Consider the following 27,517-nt stretch of genomic DNA (forward strand, 5'->3'; position numbering starts at 1 on the left):
GCGCTGTGTAACCCAGGCAACGCGGCCCGGGCAGGTGCAGGGGGCGTGGCGTCCGGAATCGCCGGGGTCTCGGCCACGCCCCCAGGCTGTTCCTGTGGACGCTGGCTGACAGTGCTCACCGGCTGTGGTGCTCTAGTCCCGACCTTCATTCTGAGGAGCGTCCCCAGGGCAGGACTGTGGGGCCTGCAGGCGCTGTGGCGACCTCTTGGGAGCGCGGAGCCTCCCGGGCGCGGGTGTCTTCCCTCTGCGCCGCCCCCTTAGTTGCCCGCCGTCCTGCCTGCGCAGTCTCCGGGTGCGGGACGCTCCCCTGGCAGCCCGGCGAGCAGGGCCGAGCCTCTGCGTTTGGTTCGCGGCGTGGCTTTTTGCAACGTTTGAACTTTGGGTTCTCGAAGAGGACTCGTTTGTTTTTGTTGTTAGTTTTTGGTTTCCTTTCCAACATGGCAGCCTCCACTCGCGCACAAGTGTTAGATCTGTACCGGGCGATGCTGAGAGAGAGCAAGCATTTCAGCGCCTACAATTACAGGTGACCCGGAGGGGGGGGGCGCTGGGAGGGCCGGGACTCGGGCTGCCTACCCCCCACCGTTCCCCCCCACCGGGGGGGGGTTGGTGACAGGCTCCGCTGGCGAGATGCGCACGTGCGCCTGATCACCCCCAGATGTGGTCCCCCGTGACTCTGGGGGGGAGGAGCTGAGGACTTGCCCTTCATGTCCTGGCATACCTTCCCCCAATTAGACTCCCCGTTTGGTGCGCTGAGATCCTCGGTCAGTATGGTGTGTCTGCGTCTCAAAAGGATGGACGTGAAGGTAGTGGGAAAAGTTAGAGCCTGGGTGTGGCAGCAACTACTTGCCTTGAGAGTGGAAGCGGCCAGTTGGGAGCACGTGGACACCGAGCTGGAGGCCGGTTCTAGAGTTCCTTTTCACCTGTGTCTTAATTCGCGAATTCGGTTCCAAGAATCAAATGCATTCTCCTGAGCACTGTGGGAGGGGTGCACGTGCAGGTAGTGATAAACGGCCAAAGGGGTCCTGACTTCCCAGAAACTGAAACGTTAGTTCCTCCTGACTCACCTGAGTGAAAGTATGAATTTTCACTTCAAAAAAGCATTTTAAAAAAACTTTAAGATAAACACACAGAAAAATATGTGTTAATGAGGTAGTGTGTGCGGCACCATCATAGGCTCAGGTAACAAACAGCAGTAGAACATTGCAGCTCCGGCCACGGGTAACAATGTAGAGGTTGGAAAGGGCCACATACCGTATATTCCGAAGCTTGTAGTCCCCACTGAGGAACCGGGATTTTGATCTTAGGTGAGAGGCAGCCACCAGAAAGCTTCAAGCTGTTATGTGTCATAGTGAGATGTGTGGATTAGGTAAGGTAAGTTAACTTTAACAGCAAGATAGAACAGCCCGCAGCACCTTGTCTGTGCCACCCTAGGCGGGTGCCCTGCACACTCTAGCCTTCAGGTTCTTATCTGCTATATGGGAATGATTTGTGGTGCCTCTTTCCACGTGCTAACTGATCAAGAACACCAGAGTGAGTCCAGTTCACCGTATCAGGAATAGTATCAATACCAACCAAGCACCATTCACTTTCTCAAACAAGGCCTTGCAGCTTGCTCTGCAAGTATGAGGATCTGAGTTCAGATCCCCCCACACCCACATAAAAAGCTGAGTATAATAGTACTTACTTATAATCCCAGCACTGGGTTGGCAGAGTGGAGGATTCCTGGAACCAGCCAGTCTAGCCAGTTGGTTAGCTCTAGGGTCAGTGAGACCCTGTCTCAAAAATAAAGTGGATTTCCTGCGTTCCATTTTATAGATCTATAAATATATATAGTTTGTTTGTAGACCGCAAAGGGGGTCTAAATATGATCAAAACATATTGTATGAAATTTGCAAAAATTCAATTTAAAAACTTTTAAAATTTAAAAGTAAGTAAATAAAAATAAGGTGGAGAAAGCCGGGTGTGGTGGTGCACACCTGTAGTCCCAGCACTCGGGAGGCAGAGGCAGGCAGATCTCTATGAGTTCAAGGCCAGCCTGGTCTACAATAGTGGGCTCCAGGACAGCTGGGGCTACAGGGAGACCCTGTTTCAAAAAGACAAAACAAAAAACAAGGTGGAGAAACAGTTCAGGAATATAGCTGACATCAGCCTTTGGCATAAACACAATACCTCACACACAAGAACACATACAGCACACACATACAGCAGTGACAAGGAAAGCCTTAATACCAAATAGTTTTGCCCCTTGGATTAAATTGAGAAATTAATTCCTAATATTTCTTGAAAACTCTCTGTGTATGTGTGTGTAACTTTGCAAGGCCTGGGAATAGATAGAATCCAAACACAAGATGATTCTGTCACTAAAATATTGTGCTATAGTTGTGCATAAGGACTACCGGAGAAACTAAAGGAGGAAACGTGACTCCTGTCAGCCAGCAGTTTCTGCTGAGTCTAAAGCTCCACCCCTCTGGGCTTTCCTCACCTCTTCTCCCTTGTGGCCAGCCAGCTGGTGAGCATCATGCATTGTGCATTCTTGCTGGTATTTCTTCTCTATGGTGCTAAGGATCAAGCTCAGGGCCTCCACGCGTGACAAGTTCACACTCCACCCCTGAGTTATATCTCTCACCCAATCATATGTTCTTAACAAGATTATTAGGGAATATTTTCCCCTCGGTTTTAAAAAAATTCAGTTTTCCTCATTTTAAGTCTTTAAATAATGCTTTTAACACATATGTAAATTATGAGGTATTGGAAAAAGCCTAAGACTCTGTTTTAAGAAGCCAAATAGGAATTTTGCTGTAAAATGCTAACAAATCATACATCTTCATGAAAACTGCTTTTTTAAATTGCAAGATGTATGAGAACAACATTTTTAAAAGAGAAGAGAATTGCTTTGTTAAATGTTCTCTGAGTTCTACACAAATTAAATTGTAACATTCGTTCTGAGTTTATGGAATTGGACTCGTGTAACCTGTGGTACTTTGTTAGAACCCTTGGGATTCCCTTTTCTGTAGTGCCCCACACACAACTAGAGGTAATTAATGTATGCCTAAAAGTAATTGCTTATGTTGTAAAAGAGTAATTATTATCACTAAATATGGTTGGAGTTTCAGAACCAATGTTGTGCTGGATAGCTTTAGTGTCAACTTGACACCCCTGGGTTGAGGGAGCCTCAATTGGGTAATTGCCTCCATAGAACTGGCCTGTTGCCATGTCTGTAGGGCATCTTCTAGATTGGTGTGATGTGGGAGGGCCCAACCCACTGTGGGTGGTACCACCCCTGGGCAGGTGGGCCTGTTTTGCATAAGAAAACAGTTTGAGCAGGAGCCAGGGGAGCAAGCCTGTAAGTAGTGTTACAGTGGGCTCCCTGATGAACTGTGACCCAGGAGAACCCTACGTTGGCAGTGGTCAGAGTGTTTTGTCACAGCAACAGACAGACAAACTAAAACAAATTTTTCCTCTTATGGCTCCTAAATGTTGCCATATTGATTAATGATTCTGAAAAATGTTAAAATTACGTAGAAGTCATATGTGTTGGCACACACTTTTAATTCCAGCACTTGGAAGGTGGAGGCAGGCAGGTCTCTGAGAGATGGAGGCCAGCCTGGTTAACAGAGTTCCAGGCCAGCTGGGGCTACAGGGGATACCCTGTCTCAAAAAAAAAAAAAAAAAAAAAAAAAGGCATTTACCGTAAAAAATATTGAAGATACTCACACTGAGAAAATCACAGCAGCAAAATTTGAGGGTCACAGTATTTTATACTCTAAACTAGATGAACTAGATGATAGCAAAAAGTGTATTAGAACTAGGTCTGGGGATGTAGATCAGTTAGTAAAATGTTTTCCTATTAAAATGAGGGGTGAGTGGCACTGCACTTGCCTCTAGTTCTAGCACTCATGAGTGGAGGCAGGAGGGTGTGGAGTCCATAGCAGAGTTCAAGCCAGGTTGAGCTACATGGAACCCTTATCTCAAATTCAGAAGTATTAGATCTATGTGTGTCCTTACTGATCTTTTCACCTTAGCTTTGCAAACATTTCCAGATGGTATTTATTCTATCTGTACTTCCACTTGGCATTTTTTAAGCTTGTAAAGAAGCATACTATAAGTTTAATGTTATAATTTAAAAATACAGAATCAAAGGAAATGGAGGTAGGGGAAACAAGACCACTAAATGCAACTGTAAGTAAATAGGATGTTGGTACAGTATCTTTGAAGTATTCTGCATTGCAACAGAATTATAGCATTATCCAAAGTGTAATTACTTTTTTTGATGCTCTTAACCTTTTATTTATTTATTTATTTATTTATTTATCATGGTCTTTTTGAGATAGGGTCTCCGTGCAGCCCCAGGTGGCCTGGAACTCATTATGTAGACCAAGCTGACCTCGAACTCAAAAAGATCCACCAGCCTCCGCCTCTGGAGTGCTGAGATTAAAGGTGTACGCCACCACACCTGGGCTGTAATTTCAAAACACTCTACTTGGGCATGACTATAATGAACATAATAGAAAATTGACTACCTGACTTGATGTACATCAGGAACTGTGTGCTGACTTCCCTGAGGAGGAAAAGTCTCTTGTCCTATCTTGTCTCTGTGCCACCTTTCCTGATTTTTACATTTGCCTTATATTTATTTCCTCAGTTAACAAGTACATAGTAAATTTGGGGAAACTCTGACCTTTAGAAACCAGTTAAGTAGAAAAACAAGATAGGTTGCATGAACTAAGCCATGCATTTGTAGATTTAGCAAGGTTCAGCTAAGCCAAGGCTAGTCCTCAGGCTGTGGTCTGATCCATAATCAGAATGCCTAGGAAGGGGATTCTTGAAGCTGGTCTCTAGCTCACTTGCTTAAGTAGAGTAAATGTCGCCACGGTCGTGGTAGAATCAGTGTGGCATCTTAATTATCTGTATGGCTTCATCAGTGCTACAAAATTCTGTTAGGCAGTGTACTTTGCTTGGCTCAGTTATTTTGAAGACACAAAATAGCCCACAGAAATTATTCTTATGACAAAAGAAAAACGAAAGCCACAGTGACTTTTGATTCTAAAGTGTCCCTGTTATTTTCCTTCCCCGCCTCCCCTCCATGTGCATTGGTTTGGACATGGTTTGAATTTATCTCCCGAACTGATGTCCCTACTATAGAAGTGTTAAAGTGGAAAAACATTTGAGAGGCAGCCTAGTGAAAGATCATTAGCTCACAGGGTACTGCCCCAGGAAAGGATGAATGCTTGCTTGTCTGTGGAGTGAATGGATTCTTACGGTGGGTAGTTACAAAGGGAAGCCAACATGCACTTGTCCCCTTCTAAACGTGGCTGATTCCTGTGACTGGTTCCTGTTCTGTTCCATTGCCGTGTTGTAGAGGCCAGACAGGTAGAGCCACTCGATGCTGGGATTTTAGCATCCATAAATGAGAGCTAAATAAGTTTCTTTTCTTTTGAAGTTCATGCCTAGGTAATATTGTTAAGCAAGAGAAAAAATGGGCTAAAACTCCCTGAAATTGTGACTCTTGATCTTGACTTTGCCCTTCTGTATTGTTTTCAGTGTTGCAAATAAGTACCATGGTGAGGCAGTCTTGGTTGTATTGAACATTGTTTTTTTGTCATTATTGCCTAAACAGTACAACTAATTATACAGCATTTGCATTGTGTTACATACTACAAGTCATGTAGCAATGACTTAAAGTATGAGGATAGTGTACATACATCCAGTGAAAATACCTTGCCATTTCATATAAGGAACTGAAAACCAAGCTTTGATGGAATTCAGTATGGGGGTGCAGAAGGTTCTGGAACTAAATCCTTGAAGATACAGGATGATGCTCTCATAAGCAAATTAGTAACTATATAGTTGTCACTGACAGTGGCAGTCCACCTCTCAACTCACTGAAACCTGCTGTAAATAGCAGTCATTTAGACTAAACTTGTTGAACCATGTTCTATACCGAGGGCTTTGTTTGCTTGCTTGTTGGTTTGTTGGTCTGTTTGTTGGTTGGTTGTTGTTGTAGTTTGTAGCTTCACTGTGACTCTTGACTGTTCATTTCCCAACTGCTTATTAGATACCTCCCATGTGCTGGGCTCTGTTCCCTCCTGAGGATATACATATAAGTAAAACATGAACTTTGCTCCAGAGATTCTTACAGTAAGTCCAGTGTAGTCTGATACGTTCACTGAAAACAGTGGGATAACAGTGGGCCAATAGAGGAATGGACTGGACATTATGGAAACAGGTAGGAAAGACAGCGTAGCCCAGCCTGAAAGGGAATTGAGGTTGACTGACCCAAGCCATAAAGGTTAGCAGGAATTCCCTGGTTAAAAGAGGAGAACAGAGGGGACAGGTACAAGCACTAGTGCTGCTGGTGGTTGGCAGAAGGAAGAACTGGTAACATGAGCTCACTGGTGGCACCTACCGGGAGAAGATGGGGTAGCAAGATAGGTAGGACTGTAGATCACAGCTGGAATAGCTTCTTGAGCTGCTCAAACTGGAGATGAAATGCTACTTCAGTATTTGAAGCAGACCGGAGACACACCTGTTAACTCGCTCACCCTGGATGGAGAAGAGACTGAAAACATGAAGACCAATTAGGTATTAGTAAAATGCCATGGCGTGGTTGGAGCATTGTGATGGAAATGTAGAGACTTCAGGTTTTGGGGTTTTTTTTATTTTTTTATTTTATTTTTTATTTTTATTTTATGTGTATGAGTGTATTGCCTGCATGTATGTGAGTGCACCTGTGTTGTGCAATGTCGCGGAGGTCAGAAGAGGGCTTTGGATTCCCCTGGAACTCAAGTTAAGGATGGTTCATAGCCACCATGTGGGTGCTATGAATCGAACCCAGGTTCTCTGCTAGAGCAGTCAGTGCTCTTAACCACTGAGCCATCTCTCCTCCCCGAGACTTCAGTTTTAAGATATGTTGATAAGCAAAATTGGCCGACAGTGATTGGTTGAAGATGCTGGCTTAGAATAGATTGAACTTGTTCTCACAGTGTGATTGTAGGGAGACAGCTCACTCTGAATGAAACATAACATCCAGAGGACAGTGCCTCTTGGTATGAAGAAGACATTCTGCTCTTTCCTCTGTCTGCAGTGGTACAGTTTTAGTCACCCACTTGGACATTTCAGGCTTGATCTTTTTTTTTAATATTTTATTATTTTTATTTTGTGTGTATGTGTGTAAGTGTACCCATGTTGTGCAGTGCCCACAGAGGTCAGAAGAGGATGCTGGATTCCCCTGGAACTGGAGTTATGGACAGTTGTTAACTGCCATGTGAGTGCTGTGATTCGAACCTGGGTCTTCTACAAGAACATTCAGTGTTCTTAACCACTGAGCCATCTCTCCATCCCTCAAGGTTGATCTTAAAGCACCCATAGCCCTGTGCTTCTTAGCAAGAAGGACATGTTCTGAGAACCATCCTTAGGTGGTTGTCCTGTTGTGCCCAGAGAACGGATCCCCAAGAATTACCACGGAGTCCAGAGAGCATGCAAGAACAAAGAGTCTGTATTCAGGCTTCAGCTCAGACTCTCAGACCAAACTAACGTGGTAGGTTCGCCTGAGAGCCCCAATTGCAGGGGGAGGGAGCTTTTCATAGGTTTCAGACAAAGGGAAGGGGGGAATGACAGTTATATTTTGATTGGTCTGAAGAGCCCACAAGCGCCAACATACTTTTGAATTGATTAGTCACAGTCTTGGAGGCCTCTCATTGGTGGGTGCTGCCCTCAGGGCTGTGGAATGTGCTGACTGTTATCTTCAGGGCTACGGGACCCTGTTTATTCCTTATAAGTCCTCAAACCTACCCGGGCCCCCTGGACATGCCCGGGCTTGCCTAGTCTATGTCCATGAGACATCACAAAAATGGAGGAATCAGCAGTGAAAATGGAGACGGTGCAGTTTGTCCCTCTGGTTCCCTCAAGCCAAGTGATTTACAGAAGCAAAAAGAGCAGTTAGTCCTAAATAGGGGGAGGGGTCTAGGGAATCCAGGGGAGGGGGGCCAAGGAGGAGGATTCCACATTTCCTCCTCTCCTTGTAACTTGGAGGCCCCAATCATGGCGCTTCCTGGAATTCAATGGCATCCCGGCTTAGGGGCTGGTATTGTGATCTCATGACCATTATTTGGATTGCCCCTAGTTGGTCCTTCATAAACTGTACTAACATGTTTAAGATACAGGGTCCAAGGGTTAAGAGGATCAAAATGAGGAGGGGGGCCTATCAAGGTGGACACTAAGGTGGTCAGCCAAGGAGATGCGTTGAACCAAGACTTGAACCATCGAGTTGAGCCTCTCGCTTTCTTTTTCTCTTAGCTAATCCTTCTCTTACCTTAGCCATAGTATCTTTGACTACCCCTGAATGATCGACATAAAAACAGCATTCTTCTCCCAGGGCTACACACAGCCCCCCCTGTTGCAGAAAGATCAGGTCTAATCCCCGTTGATTTTGCAATACCATTTCTGCTAGGGAGGACAGGGATTCTCGTAAATGAGAAATTGCGTTTTTCCTGCCTTTCTATATCTACATCTATTGCAGCCCTCAAGCTTGAGTACTGTTGATGTTGGGTGCCTAGTGAGGCCACTCCTGTCCCAGCCCCAATGAGGCCGATTCCAAGAGTCATACTTAGAGTAAGGGCCGTGGCTGTGATTGGCTCCCTGGCAACCTGGGATTGGGTTCTGTTAATCTGTCCCAACAGTTCATCATTAGTATGATATAGCAGTCTGGGAACTAACCGGACTAGGATACAGTAGTCTTGTGTTCAATTAAAAACCTCCATATGCACGCAAGGAGTCAGGCCAAAGGAGCAAGTCCACCATGTATCAGGCTCAGGGACCAAGTAACTGGTTAGGCATAACTCAATGCTCTGAGTGACATTGCATAGTTTCTGGTAATCGACTGGGATCTGTCCTATGCATAGTCCTTGTCCTGTGATATGTTGCAGAGTCAACTTGGCCTTAGAGCTCCAAAGACAGGTGTTGTAGTCATCAGAAAAGTTATATGTCCCCAAGAGCACTATGCCATCATAATAAGGTGGGGCAGTATCATAACATAACCAACAAGAGGCCATCATGTCTGGCTTTGTAGCAGTCAGTACCAGATATGATTGCTCAAGCAGAGTAAGGAGAGGGTTTACCTCCAGTTTCTCAAAAGGGGCCAGTACCTTAGTATTTCAAACTTTAGCTTCTCTGGAGGTGGGGGGCCCCAGGGCCTTTGGGAGAAATTGTGGCAACCTCTGGGATAACAGGCACCTTTGGGGTGGTTTGTGCCCACGGTGTAGGGGCAAGGACTTTGTTTGGTCTAATCTCAACTGTGGGTTTGGGGAGTAATCCAATTACTCGACGGGTCCTGAAAACTGATCCCAAGCTCTCAGACTTCAACCGAATGCCCCAAGTATAACCCATCTCCCAATTGGGGGCCTCCCTTCCTTGGTCTGTGAAACATTTTAATAGGATTACAGTTAGGATAGCATTTATTCCATTGGGTCCTTGCGGGGATGTTATGGACAGCGGCGGGAACGGCAGCGGGCATGACTGCTGGGTGGCCAATGCGTGTTAGTGTGATAAAATCATCTTTAACAGGGGGTGTCCAATCTGTGAACCCTGTACTCAGGCAATCCCATGATTTGCAGTAAAAGTCATAAGGTGTCCCACATTTTCCTTCTCCCTCTTTTTGCCTGCAGGCCTCGGGGCAAACATAAAAACGTTGGGTGGAGCCTGTGGGACATATACCAGCAATCAATTTTGAAAGGTCCAGGTTCAAATCTGGGTACCAGACAAATGGGGGAACTACATTGGACATCTGGGCCAGGACCCTCATAGAGTTAACATCTATAAGTTGCCAGGTTGAATTAAAGGGCTAGTAGGGGTTGGCACCACAAACACTTATAACAATTAGTATAGTAAGAATTAAGAATGGCTTAGTCTTAACTTGAAAGGATTGTCCGCATTTCAGTGAACTTTCCATGCCTTGGGTCCTGGTGCTGGGGCCTGAGCATCCTCTGGGTCGTTCGGGTGTGGATCAGCTCTCCAGACGTGAGTGTGTTGTATCCAGGTAGCGATTCCATCTACCTTGACTGCCGTGGGTGTAGTCACGAGCACCACATAAGGGCCCTTCCAGCGGGGCTTGAGCATTTCACGGTGGCTGATAATTGTGCGGAGTGGGAGGAGGTGTTGTCTCATAGATAGCTCTCAGTTGGGGCCACACATCCTTATGTGCATGAGCCACTGCTTCTAAAGAATTAAGCAACTGATGGTTATCAAATTCAACAATTCAGCTCTTAAATTGGGGAGAATAGGAGCGGGTCTTCCAAACATGATTTCATAGAAGGTTAACCCTAGCAAATAGGGTGAGTTCCTCACCCTATACAGGGCGAAGGGAAGGTGAGCCACCCAGTCCCTGCCGGTCTCCATGGTTAATTTGGTAAGGGTCTCTTTTAGAGTTCTGTGCATCCTCTCTACCTGTCCCAAGCTCTGGGGCCTGTATGCACAATTTAATTTCCATCTTGCCCCCAATATCCTAGCTAATTCCTGAGTTACCTGTGAAGCAAAGGCTGACCCGTTGTCGGAGCTCAGAAGGGCTGGGATGCCATACCTGGGTAAAATGTCCTCCAGCAATTTCTTGGCCACCACCTGAGTGGTCTCATGCTTGGTGGGGAAGGCTTCAGTCCATGCTGAAAAAGTGTCTACCAGAACTAGTAGATATTTGTAACCATACTTGCCTGGCTTAATTTCTGTGAAGTCCATCTCCCAATGGGCCCCTGGTCTAGAGCCCCTCATTCGAGCCCCTTGTTCCTTAGGATGGTTCTCAGCATTGGTCAGCTTGCAACTAAGACATGCAGAGGTGACTGCATCAACAAGTGGGCGGAGATTCAGGACTTTTAAATGAGCATTTCTTAAAAGATCAGCCATTTTCCTGGTGCCCAGATGAGTGGGTCAGTGGATATATGTGAGGAGGTCCTTGGCTAAGTCATTTGGCAGAATAATTTTACAGTCTCCTGTATGCCACCAAGCATTGATCTTTTGGGTCATGGGGAGGCTGTGTAACAGCTTCATATCCTCTTGGGAGTAATGAGGCTGATCACGTAGGACGGGGGGCGCAGGGTCTGGCAATTGGACTGGCAAAATCTGGAAAGCCTCCAAAGCTACTTCTTTGGCAACTCAGTCTGCCCTCTGATTTCCTCGCACTATGGGCGTGTTGGCTTTCTGGTGCCCGGGGCAGTAGATAATAGCCAGTTTCTTAGGTAGCCAACAGGTCCAGAATTTCTTGTTTATTTTTAATAGTTTTTCCTTCCGCTGTGAGCAGCCCCCTTTCCTGGTAGATGGCTCAATGCACATGTGCTGTAGCAAAGGCATGTCGGCTGTCCGTGTACACATTCAGCCGCCTGTCCTTTCCAAGCCTAAGAGCCTCAGTCAGAGTTATCAGCTCAGCTGTCTGAGCTGAGGTCCCTGCAGGCAAAGCCGCTGCCCAAACAGTCTCAGTCTCAGTTACCACCGCCACCCCTGCATACCTCTGCCCATCCTTCATGAAACTGCTACTGTCAGTGAACGAAGTAGCTTCTGTATCAGAGAGTGGCCGATTGGTCAGGTCATTTCTGAGCCCATATACCTGGCTCAGGATCCCCGCGCAATCGTGCAGGGGCGCATCCAAGTTGGGGTCAGGCAGCAGGGTGGCTGGGTTAAGGGCGGTGCTTGGAAGGAACTGAATTCTTGGAGGGTTAAGAAGTAAACTCTGATAATGGGTTATTCAGGCGTTGCTCAACCAGCGGTCCAGTGGCTGCCGTGCAGTTCTTGTCCTAATGACAATTTAACTCATCCTTGACTAGAAGGGCAGTAGCAGCTATAATCTACAGACACAGTGGCCATCCTGTGGCTACTGGATCAAGTTTCTTAGACAAGTATGCCACTGGTCTATTCTAGGGTCCTAACGTTTGAGTCAGGACTCCTTTGGCTATTCCTTTCTTTTCATCTATGTAGAGGTGGAAAGGCTTGGTGACATTGGGAAGCCCCAAAGCCGGGGCCATCAGGAGGGCTTGCTTAATTTCATTAAAGGCCTTTTCATCTATGTAAAGGTGGAAAGGCTTGGTGACATCGGGAAGCCCCAAAGCCGGGGCAGTCAGGAGGGCTTGCTTAATTTTGTTAAAGGCCCTTTCTCTTTCCCCCGTCCAAAAGAAAGTCTCATTCTCTTTTGTAGCCTCATAGAGAGGCTTAGCCAATTCAGCAAACCCCGAGATCCAGAGGCAGCAAAACCTGCTGATCCTAGAAACTCTGTCACTGCTCTCTAGGAGTTGGGGACCGGAATTTTCAGCACTGTTTCTTTCTTGGTATCTGTGAGCCATCTTTGTCCTTCCTTTAGAATGTACCCTAGATAAATCACTTCTTGACGACACATTTATGCCTTCTTAGCGGATGCCCAATATCCTAGCCTGCCCAGTGTCGCCAACAAATCCCTAGTTCCTTGCTGATGTAGTAAAGCGTCATCAGCAGCTATCAGGATGTCATCTACATACTGCAATAGGGTGAGCTGGGGGTGTTCCAGCCTGTACTCACCCAAATCTTCATGCAGTGCCTCATCGAAGAGAGTGGGTGAGTTTTTTAATCCCTGAGGCAGGCGAGTCCAGGTCAGTTGTCCATTGAAGCCGATCTCTGGGTCTTGCCATTCAAAGGCGAAGAACGGCTGGCTATCCTTGGCTAAGGGCAGGCTAAAGAAGGCATCCTTTAAATCTAGTACAGTATACCAGCTCCTGGAGGGTGGCAAGGAGCTCAGGAGGGTATAGGGATTGGGCACCGTGGGATGGATATCCATGACCCGCTTATTTACTTCTCTCAGATCCTGTACTGGCCGGTAATAGTTTGAGTTTGGCTGCTTTACTAGAAGGAGAGGTGTATTCCATGCAGACCTGCAGGGTACTAGAATGCCCTGGTCTCTTAGCCTCCAGATGTGTGGGGTAATCCTTGATCTGGCTTTGTGGGACATGGGATACTGCTTCACCCAAGCCAGAAGTGCTCCCGGTTTCAGCTCTACCCAGACAGGAGGCCAGTAGGCTGCTAGTCCTATCCCCCCAGTCTCCACCCATGCCAAGGGGAACTCCCTCAGCCAGACAGAAACCTCCTCTTCCAGCAGCGGAGCAAGTCCCTGATGCAAGCGGAATTCATCTTCCAACTGTAGGGTTAAGACCTGAACAGGGAGGCCCACCTGATCCATTAAATAAGCCCCATTAGGTGAAAAATGGATGTGGGCTCCAATTGTGGTAAGCAAGTCTCTACCTAAGAGTGGATAGGGGCAATCTGCCATGACTAGGAAGGAGTGGGACACCTGGCCCGTGCCTCGGTCCACTTTTCTTTGGGTGGTCCATGGATATTGGTTTATGCCAGTCACTCCCTGTACCCAGGACTTTTTATTTGATAATTTCCCTTGGGTTTCTGTTAACACTGAATGTTGAGCACCTGTGTCTACATGGAAACTCATGGGTGTCCACTTCACTCTGAGAGTTACCCTGGGCTTGGGGAGGGGATCCGAACCCCATCCTCCCTATTCACTCCATTCCCCAAGCTCCAGGACTTGTATTCCTTCATGGACCTGCTCTTGTCCAGCCAGTCTTTCTGGACATTCCTTTTTCCAATGGCCCATTTTCTTACAATAGGCACATTGGTTTCTCAGCAATTTTGGTCACCCTTCTGGGCATTTCCTACCTTGTTCAGCAGATAGGCGTCGCAGCTGGCATTCTCTTTCACCCAGGGACCTGGTCGATATGGCCAGGAGAATCTTGGCAAAGTTGCGGGTCTGCTTGACGCTGGCAGCGGCGGCAACCCGGGCCTGTTTGTCTTCAGGACTCTCTCAGTGATTGTAAACTTTCTCAGCCACTGTCAGAAGTTCTGGCAAGGTTTTATCGGCCAGTCTGTCCAATTTCTGCAATTTGCACCTAATATTGGGTGCTGACTGGTTCACGAATGCCAGGATCACTGCATTCTTATTCTCGGGTGCTTCCAGGTCCATTGGGGTATAGGTATGGAACACCTCAAGGATCCTTTCTAGGAATGCTGCGGGTGATTCTGCCCTCCCTTGCTGCACATCACTAATCTTGGCCAAATTGGTCGGTCGCCTTGCGGCCGCCTGGAAACCCCCCATTACAATCTGATGGTAGACCCGGGGCCTCTCCTTACCTTCAGCCACATTGAAGTCCCAATTCAGCCTAACCAGGGGGAAGGCTTCATCAATCAGGGCCTGATTGGTGGTGGGATTCCCATCCACCCCAGGGACCAGCTTGTGGGCTTCATCCTGGATCCGGTCTCTTTCTTCAGTGGTGAACAGGACCTGCAAAAGCTGCTGAATATCATCCCAAGTGGGCTGGTGGGCAAACAAAACAGATTCTAGCAAAACAATTAGACCTTGAGGCTTTTCAGAAAATTTAGCTGTCTGTAACTTCCATTTGTAAAGGTCGCTAGTTGCAAATGGCCAATACTGCATCTGCTGGTCCCCTGCTTCAGTGAGGGGCCCCATGGTCCAGAGAGGGAGGACAGTAGAGTCTGCCACCAGCCATGGCTGCCCCCTTTGAACTCTCCTCTGTGTCTGGGGAGGGTGTTCTTCTGCCTCCCAGGGTGGGGCTGCCTCCGCCTACCCTGGAATGTCCTGAGGTTCTGCTTGTGAAATAGGCTGATGGGGGGTGGCTCAAGCAGGAGTTCTTCCCCTGTGCCTCCTTGCAAGACAGGGTAGAGGGGGGCAGAGGGTTTAGTTTCATTTCTCTGCTGCTCATCCTCGAGTAGGGCAAGGACAGTCTCGGCTTTGAGCCAGTCGGGGGAGGAGGAAGAAATGGCTTTAACCATTTTGGAGGCTCCTCCACCATAAACTGCCAAGTAGTAATGTGAGGGACCTGATCAGGGTGGCCTGGATGGCCATAAATTATATCCTTTACTCTGTAGATGGTAGGCAGGTCAAACGTTCCCTCTTCAGGCCAGCCGGCTTCAAAAGTTGGCCATTTATTCCTGCAAAACACAAAGAACTTCCCTTTCTTAACTCCTAACCCCAGGCTGTCAGCCTGGGCTTTGAATTCTGAGACGTGATCCTGAAAAAGGCTGAGAGGAGTTACTTGGTTCTGTCCCATTTCTTCCAACATAGTAAGAGTCACAAACACACAGAAAAATAACACACGGTTAATTGGCACCTTAAACTGAAAATAGGATGATGGCATCTTGCCCCCTGGTGGGTGCGACCTGCTCCATCCTTCCAAGTTTACCAAGGGAATCCAATCCCTATCAGGTGGGCCCAGGACGTCTCCCAAGTCCCACGGCCTGGGGCTTTCCAGCTCATCCACCTAGACCTCCAACAGGCAATCTTGAAACTGGGCCCAAAAACCAAACCAGAAGCGCACAGGAATGAAAGACACAAAGACAAGAGACACTCAACAATCGGATCGGGTAGACTCTGCACTCTGGGGTCCAGTGGAGGGGGTGGTTCTTGGGGATCCCAGACAAGCCCCCAAATGTTGTGCCCAGAGAACAGATCCCCAAGAATTACCACGGAGTCCAGAGAGCATGCAAGAACAAAGAGTCTGTATTTGGGCCTAAGCTCAGACTCTCAGACCAAACTAACGTGGTAGGTTCGTCTGAGAGCCCCAATTGCAGGGGTAGGGAGCTTTTCATAGGTTTCAGACAAAGGGAGGGGGGGAATGACAGTTATATTTTGATTGGTCCAAAGAGCCCGCGCGCGTCAACCTACTTTTGATTAGTCACAGTCTTGGAGGCCTCTCATTGGTGGGTGCTGCCCTCAGGGCTGTGGAATGTGCTGTTATCTTCAGGGCTACAGGACCCTGTTTATTCCTTATAAGGCCTCAAACCTTCCCAGGCCCCCTGGACATGCCCGGGCTTGCCTAGTCTATGTCCATGAGACATCACAAAGATGGAGGAATCAGCAGTGAAAATGGAGACGGTGCACTTTGTCCCTCTGGTTCCCTCAAGCCAAGTGATTTACAGAAGCAAAAAGAACAGTTAGTCCTAAATAGGGGGAGGGGTCTAGGGAATCCAGGGGAGGGGGGCCAAGGAGGAGGGTTCCACAGTCCTGCAAACATCAGCGTACACTTGGAAAAGCCCCAAGTGCTCCAGGGCAGTTGCTCCACAGAGCCTTTGAGAGTAGTTCAAAGAGCTGGTCAAGCTCAGATAGAGGAGGCTACAGCCAATGTTGTATGGCAGACTATTATACAGATGATTTTTCTCCTTTATGAGAAGAGGAGACTTAGTAATTATTAAAAGCACAGCATAATCTGTGGTTTTTGTAATCTTTGCTGTATGTATCTCAAACCTTGCAACTGCAAAAATTACACTCAGACTTTCATCAAAAAAAAAAAAAAAAAGCACAGCATAAAAGATATATCCCAATAGCATCATGGTTTGTTGCTATAGAGTACCATGCATGCATGATCTGTAATTATTTGTGCTATGCTTTCATATTATGACTGGCAGTACAATGGATGTTGTTACACCAGCCTCACCACAGTCACAGTAGAGTAATGATGGCATCATCATGGCTAGCATGTCACTGATCAACAGCATTGTGATACTTCTGTGTAATCTTAAAGGACTTATGGGTCTTCATGTGTGATTGGCATTGGCATTGGCATGCAGATACTGGCCCTGTGTCTCTCATGGAGTCTGGCTGTTAACTTAATCTTCAGCCCTCTCTACTTGTTCTCACTTTTTTTCTCTATGATGTCTGTTGTGTGTTAATGTTATTTACCTGTTAATGTTCATCAAAGCTCAGTGATTTGATTGATTTGTTCTGAGTAATTATTCGTTTTATTTAATAAATGCTGCCCACATTTAGTGCCATTAATGTATCACCCTTCTATTTATTCTTTTGGTCCTGAGGTAATTTTCCAATAACACCCTCCCTTTAGCCTCGTTTATTCAGTTATTTATGTGAGCAATGCATTATTGTTGTGAATATCAACATAGTATACTCAATTATTCCATGTATTTTTTCTGCCATCCACATCAGTGTTTTCATTAAATTGTCCCTCCCCTATGTCCAGTGACCAACAATCATCCTGCTTTAGCCAGAAACCACTTCTATAGGCAGAAGCATTTCGTATGGAATTCCCTTTAACTAATCACAATGCCAAATTAAATGGGGAAGTATTTCCTTGCAGTCAGATTGGGGACAGACACAGCCACTGGTCTTATGTCCTGTCCAGTCATTTCATGCATTCCACAAATTCTTTACTGATGGAGCACTGAGACTGCCCACCCATAATCATGAGGACCGCAACCAGACTTTGCACCTGTCCAGACCTGTCACAAGGAAACTGGGAAGTGAGCATTCATCCACAACTCCTTCCTGGCCCCATCCCCTTTCAGTCAGCTTGGACCCTTGGTGCACCTTTTCCCTTGTCCTCTCACCTTAGCCTGCCAGTCCTGACCCTCTCCCAGTATGGCTGCATCTATATGCTGCCATTGATCCCTCTGCACCTGCCCACCTTGCCTTGAGGTTTCTGAACTGCAGTGGCAACTTTCTCATCTGTGGCGTGTGCCTGGATAAGTGTGGCCACCGGGTAATTTCTGTGAGGAGAAAGTTCTATGGTTTCCCCAATTTAAAGACCTTATGATGGGCTAGAGAGGTGGCTCAGCAGTTAAGAACACTGGCTGCTTTTCCAGAGAATCAAGGTTGAGTTCCCAGAACCTACATGGTGGCTAACAACTGTTTGTAACTCCAGTTCAGGAGATCCAGTACTTTCTGTGGCCTCTGAGGGCATTGTTTGACATAGGTGCACTTACATGCATGTAGGCAAAACACACATAAAATGAAATAAATCAAAAAAAATTAAAGACCTCATGAGAGAGGTTTGAAGCCCCGTCCTTGTTTCAAAGACTCAGTGTAGCTTTTGGAAATTCATGGAGAACTCTCATGTCACCCTCTACTGCTCTTTCTACTTCCTTGCATTTTTCTAATGCTGCCCCATGGGGTTTTGTGTCACATTCCTTCACTTCACACATTCTTCTTCCTATAGCTGATTCCTGCTCTTCCTTCAGAATTCTGCTAATGGACCATTTCCTAGTAGGCTCTCCAGCCCCACTCTACTCCCTTGTTAAAGAATAATACCTGTAGGTACTCTTCCTTGCTCTTGGTGTAGAGTCCCAAATCCTTACCTCTTGGGCCTGGGTCCCTTGCCCCTCTACCCTTCTTCCAGTTGAGGGAAGTTTGTAACCCTGGCCTTTTCTCAGGCTCACAGCCAGGCTCTTCTGTGTCAAGGTCTTCCTTCCCCCAAGTACCTCCCACTCAGCCTGGCCCCAGCAGTGGTGCTCTTTCCGAGCCTGGGAGCTTTCCCCGTGGGACACACTAGTTGCAGTCTGACATTATCTTGGCATTATCTGTATTTCCCTTACTAGTCTGATGGCAGATTTAGGATGTCAAAGACTGTGTACTTTTTTTAAATTGCTGTCGTCCCAGCATAGATAATGACGTGGGGGACAAGCACAGGATATGGCAGTCTTATGGATTCCATTTATAACTTCCTGACCCTGTTTATTTCAGACCTTGTGCAATGTTCTGCCTTAATATTTCCCCATCACATTTGGTACTTTGGCACTAAAATATCACCTTTCAGTGTGTTTTTGGCTTCTGTTTTTGTTTTTGACAGAGGCTCCCTGTAGCCCCAGGTGGTCCAGAACTGGCTACGTAGTCCAGACTGACCTCAGTCTCACACAGATCCTCCTGCTTCTGCCTCCTGAGTGATAGGTAGAGAGCTGGAGAGAGCGAGCGGGTGGTGGAGATCATGAGCGGATGGAGGAGGCACCGAGGCACAGATGGAATTCTCAGCGGGATACAGATTTATTTCGCACAGGGCACCTTTCCCTCAGGGAAGGGAAAGATGACAGCGAAGGGAAAGATGGGAAGGGAAGGGAAGGGAGGGGAGGAAAGGAAAGGAATTAGACAAGACCTAGAGCTTCAGTGAGACAGGGAACATTTGCAGAGCAGTCACTGAGCAGGAAGATCCACGCCCAATGTTAGCAGCACCAACCCATGTGCTGGGGTCCCAGGCTGAATTAAATGAGAAAAGGGACAAAGAGAACAGTGGTATTTCTTCTGTTTCCTGACCCTGCCACCAGTTCCCTCCACTTTGGATGAGGCTGGCCCAGCTGCCAGTCCTTTCCCACCCGATGGCCCGTATCTCCTTCAGCTCTGAGTCAGACTAAACCTCCCCTTACGCTGCTTCTGTCAGGGATTTGGTGTCAGCCCTGAGAAACTGCTTATCTTATCTTTGGAGATCAGAGGAGAGGCAGGCTGCTTCTCAGCAGAGTCTGTAGGTCCCTGTTGGGGAGGGGGGAAGCTGCTGGTATTTGGAACCCTAACACTGAGTGCTGGGAATAAAGGTGTGTGCCACCATATTGTGCTAGAGACCATGTTTGTGTCAGCCTTGTCTGAGCCATTAGAATGGTATGTTAGCAGGCAAACAGCACAGCATTGGTCTTCCTCATCATATATCTGAGTAACAGGAATCTCACAGAGTTTTAGGATAGGATTCAGTTTTCTTTTCCTATAAATTCATCTGTTCTATTTTTAAATGGTCATCCTATAAGTGAAATCAGCATGATTTCTTTGTCATGGGATCAGTATAATATATGTGCAGGCAGGCAAAGTAGCAAGATGGTTTCCAAGCCAGAGTCACTGACCTCCGGGAGGACCATCAGTGGGACATAGGCGGCAGCAGCAGGAGAGTGACCCTTGTGGCCAGCCCTACCCCCAGCACACTCCATCCACCCCTCAACACTGCATCTCTGCTGCTGTGCTCCATGCTGTGAAGGCTGCCTGTGGACTCAGTCTGACACACGGTACACTGCGGCAGCCCACCCGGCACATACTCCTTTGTGCCTCCTGTTTTAAATGTCCATTTGTGCAGGCATGGGTATGTGGTACATGTGGGGGCAGGGTCTTGTATCTTCCTGTGTTCTTGCTGAACTGACAAGCCATGCCAAATGTGTCCCCTGGGTGATTTGCTCTGACCCAGAAGGAGGGGACAAGATGTCATGCCATTTAGGTGCATAAGTTGTTTGTTTAGACTAAATTCAGAAAGCGAGACATGCTGGAAATACACTTTCTTAAAAACCATTTCCTGGAGCTGGAGTGTAGTTCTGTGGTAGGGCATATCCCAACCCCAGAAAAATCCCTTTCCCTTGTAAGAAGTCAAAAACCAAGGGAAAGAAATACCCTAAATATTGAGACATCTCAGATGATTAGCAAAATTTGATGTGTGAAGGAGTCCTTGACCTTCACTATGACTGCGGTGACTGCACATGTTTTATTAAGATGCCACCATCTGTTTCATGGACAATTTTCAAAGGTTAGAAGAACCAGTCTATAAGGTAATGTATGGAAAAATAAGCTTCTTTGCTGTAATTAATTAGAAAACTGAAACATGCAAAACCTGCTTCTTCTTGCATAGTCTATACTGTCATCATTCACAGTCATCTGGCAATAAGATCATTTCCCTAGTAATCAGCCTTAATCCACAGCCTCTTGCAAAGTTTCTTGTGCTCCAGGCATGTAATTGTTGTACCTCATCCACTGGACCCCAAAAAGACCACCAAGGACCCAACACACCAAAATGCAAAAGCAAAGGTTTATGGTTTATTCGGGCTTAAGCTCGGGCTCTCAGACCTCACCAACTCAACGGATCCATGCTGAGAGCCCAGAGTAAGGGAGAGTGGAGCCTTTTATAGGTTTTAGACAAAAAGAGGAGGGGGATACCAAAGATACATTTTGGTTGGTTCAAGGAGCCCGCACACACCAACATAATTTTAAACTGATTGGATGTATAAGATGCAGCCCTGGAAGTTTCTTATTGGTAGGTGCTATTCTCAGGGCTGTGGAATGTGCTGACTGTTATCTGTGGGGCCAGGAGTCTCCGTTTTTACCTTATAGGGCAGTTTTCATGCCCCGTCTTGCTTAATCTATAGTTTCGTGGAAAGGGGGGGGGCATAGCAGGCAGGGGTCAGGGCATGTCTAGGCATGTCTAAAGCAGCAGCCAAGCATTTTACAGATGCTAAAAGAGCAATTAGTGGGGGTCTGGAGGGATTGGGGGGTAGCGGGTGAATGAAGAGAGTCTCAGGGTCCTACAGTAATTATTATCACAGGAATTGTTTCCCTGCATCCTCTTGCCCTAAAGAGTAAGGGAGACCTGTTCATTTCTGCCTCTGTCCTCCATTTTTTTCCTCTTCTTAAAGAATGGGGTGAAAACATATATCTTGCAATGCAGCCTGTTTTGATTTTGTAATACCTCCATAAAAATAGAGAAAAATTCAAATATCGGAATATTTGAAAAGAGAACCTGTTTGACTTACTCTCTGACGTAGGTTTTTTTGGTTTTTGTTGTTTTGTTTTTAGTTTTTGAGACAGCATCTCACTGTGTAACCCTGACTGACCTGGAACTTCCTATATAGATCAGGCTGGCCTTGAATTCACAGAGATCTACCTGCCTCTGTCTCCCAGGGACTGAGATTAAAGGCATGCAATCACCAAACCCAGCCTTTGTGTATTTCTTAGTCTTCTAAGAGGCCTCCCTCCCTCTGCCTCTTGGGATGTGCTTTTCTACATAAGAGATACCCTGTTCTGATCCTTGGTACAGAAAATCAAATTTGAAAAGCCCTACTCGAGAGCCATACTTAGCATCAAAGAATCTTTTTCTGTGCATTTGTCCTGGGTATCTATGGGTGACTGACTCCAGGACCCAGCTTGAACAAAATCCCAGATGCTCAAGTCCCTTGTAAAAATTACAGAAGTGTTGAGTGGCTCACTGTGTTGCTGAGGGAAGAACAAATAAAAGTGTACATGTTCAGTACACTATTTTGTTTTATTTCTCACACAATTTCAGTCCTGGTTGATTGAATCTTTGCATACAGAATACCTAGATGCCTGCAGATAAGGAAGACCAACTATACTTGCTACCCTTTGACTTCAAGGTACAAGTCAGAATTTAGATTCTAGTTGTTATTTCCTAAATAACTATACTTTCTAGCCTTTCCTTGGCCTTGCTCACAAAGCTAAGACCTGCCCTGACTGTATCAATATTGCTAGAGGCTCACAGTCCCATCTGTGGGAAGACGCAAGCCCCTATGCACTATTGCTAGGAACATCTCTACTCTGGATCTCTTCTCCCTAGACATCCTTCCTGCATTCACTTTTTAAAGAGAGAAAGTAAAGCTTAATTAAGAACTGTCATTTCCTAGTTGATATTTTAATAGCTATTCTCCCAGCTGCTCTTCTGGTGCAGAGTTCCTAAGTAAACGTTTTGTATTGTATATGTATACCCTATGGCAGTATTATCACAAAGGGGTGTAGGTTTATAAATTGAAAATAAATTAGCTTGGTTATATGCCATATTCCAAAATCCAAGCAGAGGGGAGGGAGTAGTATTAATGAGCAATAATGTTTCTACTGTGTATTAGTAATGGGAGACCAAGAAATGGAAAGATAAGAAGCAGGATCTTAGCAGAGAGTGAATATGTAAATGTGTTATCAAGAAGAGCAAACCAAAGCTGAAAAGGCTGATGTGCCATTGGATGAGCTCATTCATTCCTAAAAACCAGCAAGGCCGGCCTTAAACAGCCAGGTAAAGTTCTAAAGAGTTGACACTGACGGCACTGTTTACCTTACTGGAAGAAAGCTGTGCTGGACCACAGCCCTCTGCCTCCCCCTGACCAGCTAAAGCTGACTGAGCATTTTCCTTACTGCCGTGCTAGGCTTCCCTCCAGAACTTTATTTTGGGTGCTTTCCCTGTAGGGATGGTGTGAATGTTGCAGAGGACCTGCATTCAAGAACTTCATAGAACAGAAAGCCAGGTTATGTTGGAACATGGCATTACTCTGAAAGAGCCTCTAACCCTTTGGAGAAAAGGCATGTATGGCCTGTACTGTTTGAGATGCTGGCATGGGAGTGATCTTTACAGCCTCAACTCTGCAGGATCCTCTTCAGTCCACTTCAGTCTGGCTTAACACTCCTGTTACTTTTTGTCTTGGGCTCATTTGATCTAATGCCTACTTTGAGACACTTCCTTCCTTCCCATGCAAACAGAGCCACCCCAGTCTGTTGACTCTCCTCCCCTGCTTCGTTTCCTTCATACACCCTCCCCAAATTCCCTCAGTAACTGTCTTATACCCTGTGTGCTCTGATGATTCCTGTTGGTGAGTCCCCTGCTCCAGAACCACAGCCTCTTGTTTTAAAGGACCTCTGGGGCATTTCTGGGCATGTTACTTGCTTCTCAAGTTAAGCAGACCCATGTCAAGCCCTGCCTAGGCCTTTTGGCCTTCCCAGCATGTTTGGCCCTCTTCCATCTCATGGTCCAGATACTCTGTTACTTAAATCAGAAGTCATATCGATTTCTCCTAACTTTGATCAGGGTCCTCCAATGGAGAATTTCACGTAGTCCCCTTGCTGGGCCACTTTTGTGTCCCTACAGTGACATCAGTTTTTGTCTGTGTTTTAGAACAACCTCTTGCCTGTCACTCCACCATAGTTCTTGGTGGTGCTAGGCATCCTCCTTATTGCTACCTGGATGTCTTTCTCCATCTCCAGTCTGACTGTGAAAAGAAGTATAAAGGGTTAACAGAAACATAATTCTTCCTAAAATCTAAAATTCATCAAGAAAAATCTGGCTAGGCAGTTTCTAAATGAATCCTTGTTAGACACAAGGCAAGCCCAGTAAGTACCATGGGATGGTGAATAGCTTTGTCCAGGGTGCTACTCCACTTATCTATATGAAACATGCTGAATTTGTGTATAAAATTCAAGTATTCTAATGCATTTGTTTTCTGCTACTGGGAATATTAAGGATGGACCCTGGGTCTAAAGGTGAATTCCTTTCCTATCACACAGAAGCAAAAGCAAAATAAATAGGATCATAAAATTAACATTTTGTTGTACTTCAAAGATCTGTAGTCACTTCACTGCTCCCACTGAATTAAATTACTTGTTATTTGTTTATATAAGGAAAAAAGAGCAAGTTGACTTGACTGAATAAAATATGGATTATTTACAAAGCCCTTGAACTTTATCTTATTTAAATGCTTATGAATTTGTTAGTTCACTTAACTTAGGTATTTCATGTGTAGGAGTTTGGATAATCAGTGATACCTCTTTAAACACAAATCCTCTAATAAGAAAGAATTCTTCTTTAACATGAATATAGATTTCCCTTGCAGAGCACATCTTGAGTGACATTCATTTCCCTCAAAAATATCATTTGCAATGTTGTAATGAAAATAAACTTCCTTGGACTTGGTCTGATAGCCTTACCATCATTTAGTGTTCAAAATTCTCAGCTTCTGGGGCTGAGAATGTAGCTCAGTTCTACAGTTTGCATAGCATATGTGGAGCCCTGGGTTCAGTCCCCAGCACTGTAAAAGAAAAAAGAAATTTTAAAACCCGTGCCTTCTCATATAAAACAAGGTAATTTTGATTTTAATTTTGCTTTTTCTTAACCAGTGAGTTAGGATTGTACATGGCCATTTTAAGGAAGAACATCAGGAAAATAAGGATAGGACAATCAAATAAGACCTGGGGTGAAGTTTGCCATCAGGCAGGCTGCTCAGAAGGCACAACAGTTAATATCAAGATCATGGTCTCAGGTGTGACTTTGAGCTTCCCAGAAGCCTGTGCCTAGAGAAGCCTGACTGACTGAGAGGGACATGACAGAGAAGCAGCCATTTGCTTGGAGGGACTGCAGCTCTTTTTGACAGTGAACCCAAGAAACACCTCTTACTAGTGCCCATGTCACATCTGATTTTCACCTGCTTTAGTAGTAGTGTGATAGTTAAACATTTGTGCGACTTAATGTAAGGCAGGTGGTTTTAAATTTTTGGTTCGTTAAGCTGGAGCTCAGTTAAGTTAGTCTGCCCTTCATTAAAATGAACACACACAATGAGCCTGCTGGTGTTGATTCTAGGCATGTCTTATTGATTCATAGAATTGCAAACCATATTGAGGCCAGTTACCATCTCACTCTGAACACTTATCTATATCAAAAATGGTCTTAGATTTAGCCAAGCAATAAACACTTAGTGCAACTCCAAATGATGTTGTGTACAGATTGCTATTATATAAGGGTTTTATGTGCTCCCACGTAGCAGAGAATAACCTTGAACTCCTGATCCCTCCTGCCTCCACGTCCCAAGTATTGGAATTACAAATTTTGTGCATGCATGTGTACACATAGTTGCATATGCATGTGGAGGCCAGATGTCAACATCAAATGTCTTTCTCAATCTCCCTTGACCTTAATTCTTGTGTGTCATATGTGTATATGGTATCTGAATGTGTATGCATGGCGTTGCACATGCCTGTGGACATACATACAGAGGCCATAGGAGGATATCAGGTGTCTGTTGCTCTCTGTCTTACTTGAGACAGTCTCTCACTGAACCATAGATTGCCATTTCTGCTAGGCTGGCCAATGAGTTCCTCCCTACCTGTTTCTAGTCCCCAGTGCTGGGGTTACGAGTATGCATGGCTATGCCCTGCTGTTATATAGGTTCTGGGGATTCACACTCAGATCCTCATGTTTCTATAGCAAGTACCCTTACCCACTGAGCCATCTCTCCAGCCCCTTGACCTTATTTTTTGAGACAAGGTCTGTCATTCAACCAGGAACTCACTGATTAGGACAGACTGGCTAACCAGCAAGCCCTGGAGAGTCCCCTGTCTCCACCTGGTGTTATAGACTTTCCCAGCTTTTACATGGATGCTGAGGATCTAAACTCAGGTTCCCATGCTTACATGGCAGGCATTTTACTGACATGGGGAGTCATCTCCCCAGCTTCCTTGAGGTTTCTAATACTGAAATATAAACAAGGAATGAAGAGCAAACCCCCTCCTATTTCATCATTTACAACCTAGGTTCCACATGGGGTTTATTTGCAATGCAGTGAATTCCTTCTCCACCCTTCCTTACTTTGCACAGACTCCTGTGAAACGGCACTCAGTTGCCTATTTGTGTCTTACACTAAACAAAGCATGGCCATCAATGTCCACAAAGTGTTGCAACTTTTGAAAACCAATTCATCTACATCCCAAGATGCTTTCCAAGATCTGGGCTGCCCAAGTAAGCAGTTTTGGGAGCTCTCTGTGGTACCTACAGACTTCTGGAAGATTGCAGGATCTGCCTGTGGCCCTGTGTCTTTAGACGTGCTCTGAAAGGAGAGTGGCCCTTTTCCCATTAGATAAAGAATGCCAATCCTGTGGCAGAGTGAGGAGACTGAGGTCTGTATTTATCAGCATTTGAGACTGCAGGGTTTTTTTTTTGTTTTTTAAAAAAATACTATTTTATGTGTACGAGTGTATTGCCTACATGTCTGTGAGTGCACCCGTGTCGTGCAATGCCGCGGAGGTCAGAAGAGGGCTTCAGATTCCCCTGGAACTGGAGTTAAGGACGGGGTTTGTAGCCACCATGTGGCTGCTGGGAATTGAACCCAGGTCCTCTGCAAGAGCAGTCAATGCTCTTAACTGCTGAGCCATCTCTCCAGCCCAAGACTGCAGTTTTTATTTGACCTACCATGTACATTTTTTATGTGCTTTGGCAGATAACTGCCAAATACCATTCAATATTACTTAATGGCTATTGCTATGGGGAGGTGGTATTTTGGTGGTGGTGGTGGTGGTAGTAGTAGTAGAGGTGGTAGTTTTGATTTTGAGTGGTGTTTTGTGTTTGAGACAGGGTCTAGTGTAGACCTGTATGGCCTCAAACTTGAAAGGTGACCTTGAACTTCTGATCATCCTGCCTCTCCCATGTGCTAGGATTATAGGTGTGTACCACCACAACCAGGTTATATGGTGCCTGGAATCGAACTCCGGGCTTCATGTGTGCTAGGCAAACACTCTACCAGCTAACAGCTCCATTGCCAGCCCAGCAACATATTTTCAAATGCCAATATTTGTTGTTTTCTTAAAGTTCTTTAAAGTAAAATTTAAAAAAAAATTAGACAATGTACAGTACCTACTAGATGATTCATAGATATGGAAATGACATAATATATAAAATATTTTTACCCAAGAAACACAGTAACAAGTTGTTTACATTGTAAGTAAGCAAGCAAATTGTTTGACAAGAGTACAGTATGACATCCAAATAACTATTTCTGCTTATGGTACCTGGTATTGTATTTGACACATCCCAAGAGATGAAGAGGCCAGTTGATTTGGTTTGGTTGTTTGAAACTTGCTATTTGACCAGACTGGTCTCAGTTTTGATAATCTGCCTCAGCTTCCCAAGTACAGGGATTACAGATGTGTACCACCCTCCCCAGCTCCCAGTTGTATTTTTAAATTTGTATAACTTGAGAGACAAGAGTTATGCAATTTGGGAGTCTTTTAGATAGACCCACTGAATGGGGTACCCCAATTGCCTCACCCTGTGTCCCTGTTTAGCATGGAAGAAGCCAGAGCGGTCTGCGTCCCTATTCCCTATTGGCATTTTGGGTAACCCCTTCAGAGGATGGTGTGATAAGAATAGGAGGTAGGAATTGGCTAAGCAGTTAGGGTAAAAAGACCCCAAAGAAA

General features: G+C 45.7%; 1 protein-coding gene across 2 annotated transcripts in view; it reads left to right on the forward strand.

Moving 5' to 3' along the window:
- Positions 1-52: 52 nt before the first annotated feature.
- The window catches only part of Lyrm4 (LYR motif containing 4), a 172,592-nt gene continuing 145,127 nt past the window's right edge, over positions 53-27,517 (forward strand). Inside the window, exon 1 of one of the 2 annotated variants that reach the window (XM_008831658.3) lies at positions 53-523. In XM_008831658.3, the coding sequence (XP_008829880.1) occupies positions 438-523 (86 nt within the window). In that variant the 5' untranslated portion in view covers positions 53-437. The remainder of the gene's footprint in view (positions 524-27,517) is intronic. The other variant, XM_017797779.2, reaches the window with a different exon arrangement.

Source organism: Nannospalax galili, unplaced genomic scaffold (genome assembly GCF_000622305.1).
Source record: "Nannospalax galili isolate Female #2095 unplaced genomic scaffold, S.galili_v1.0 scaffold72, whole genome shotgun sequence".
Classification (NCBI taxonomy): domain Eukaryota; kingdom Metazoa; phylum Chordata; class Mammalia; order Rodentia; family Spalacidae; genus Nannospalax; species Nannospalax galili.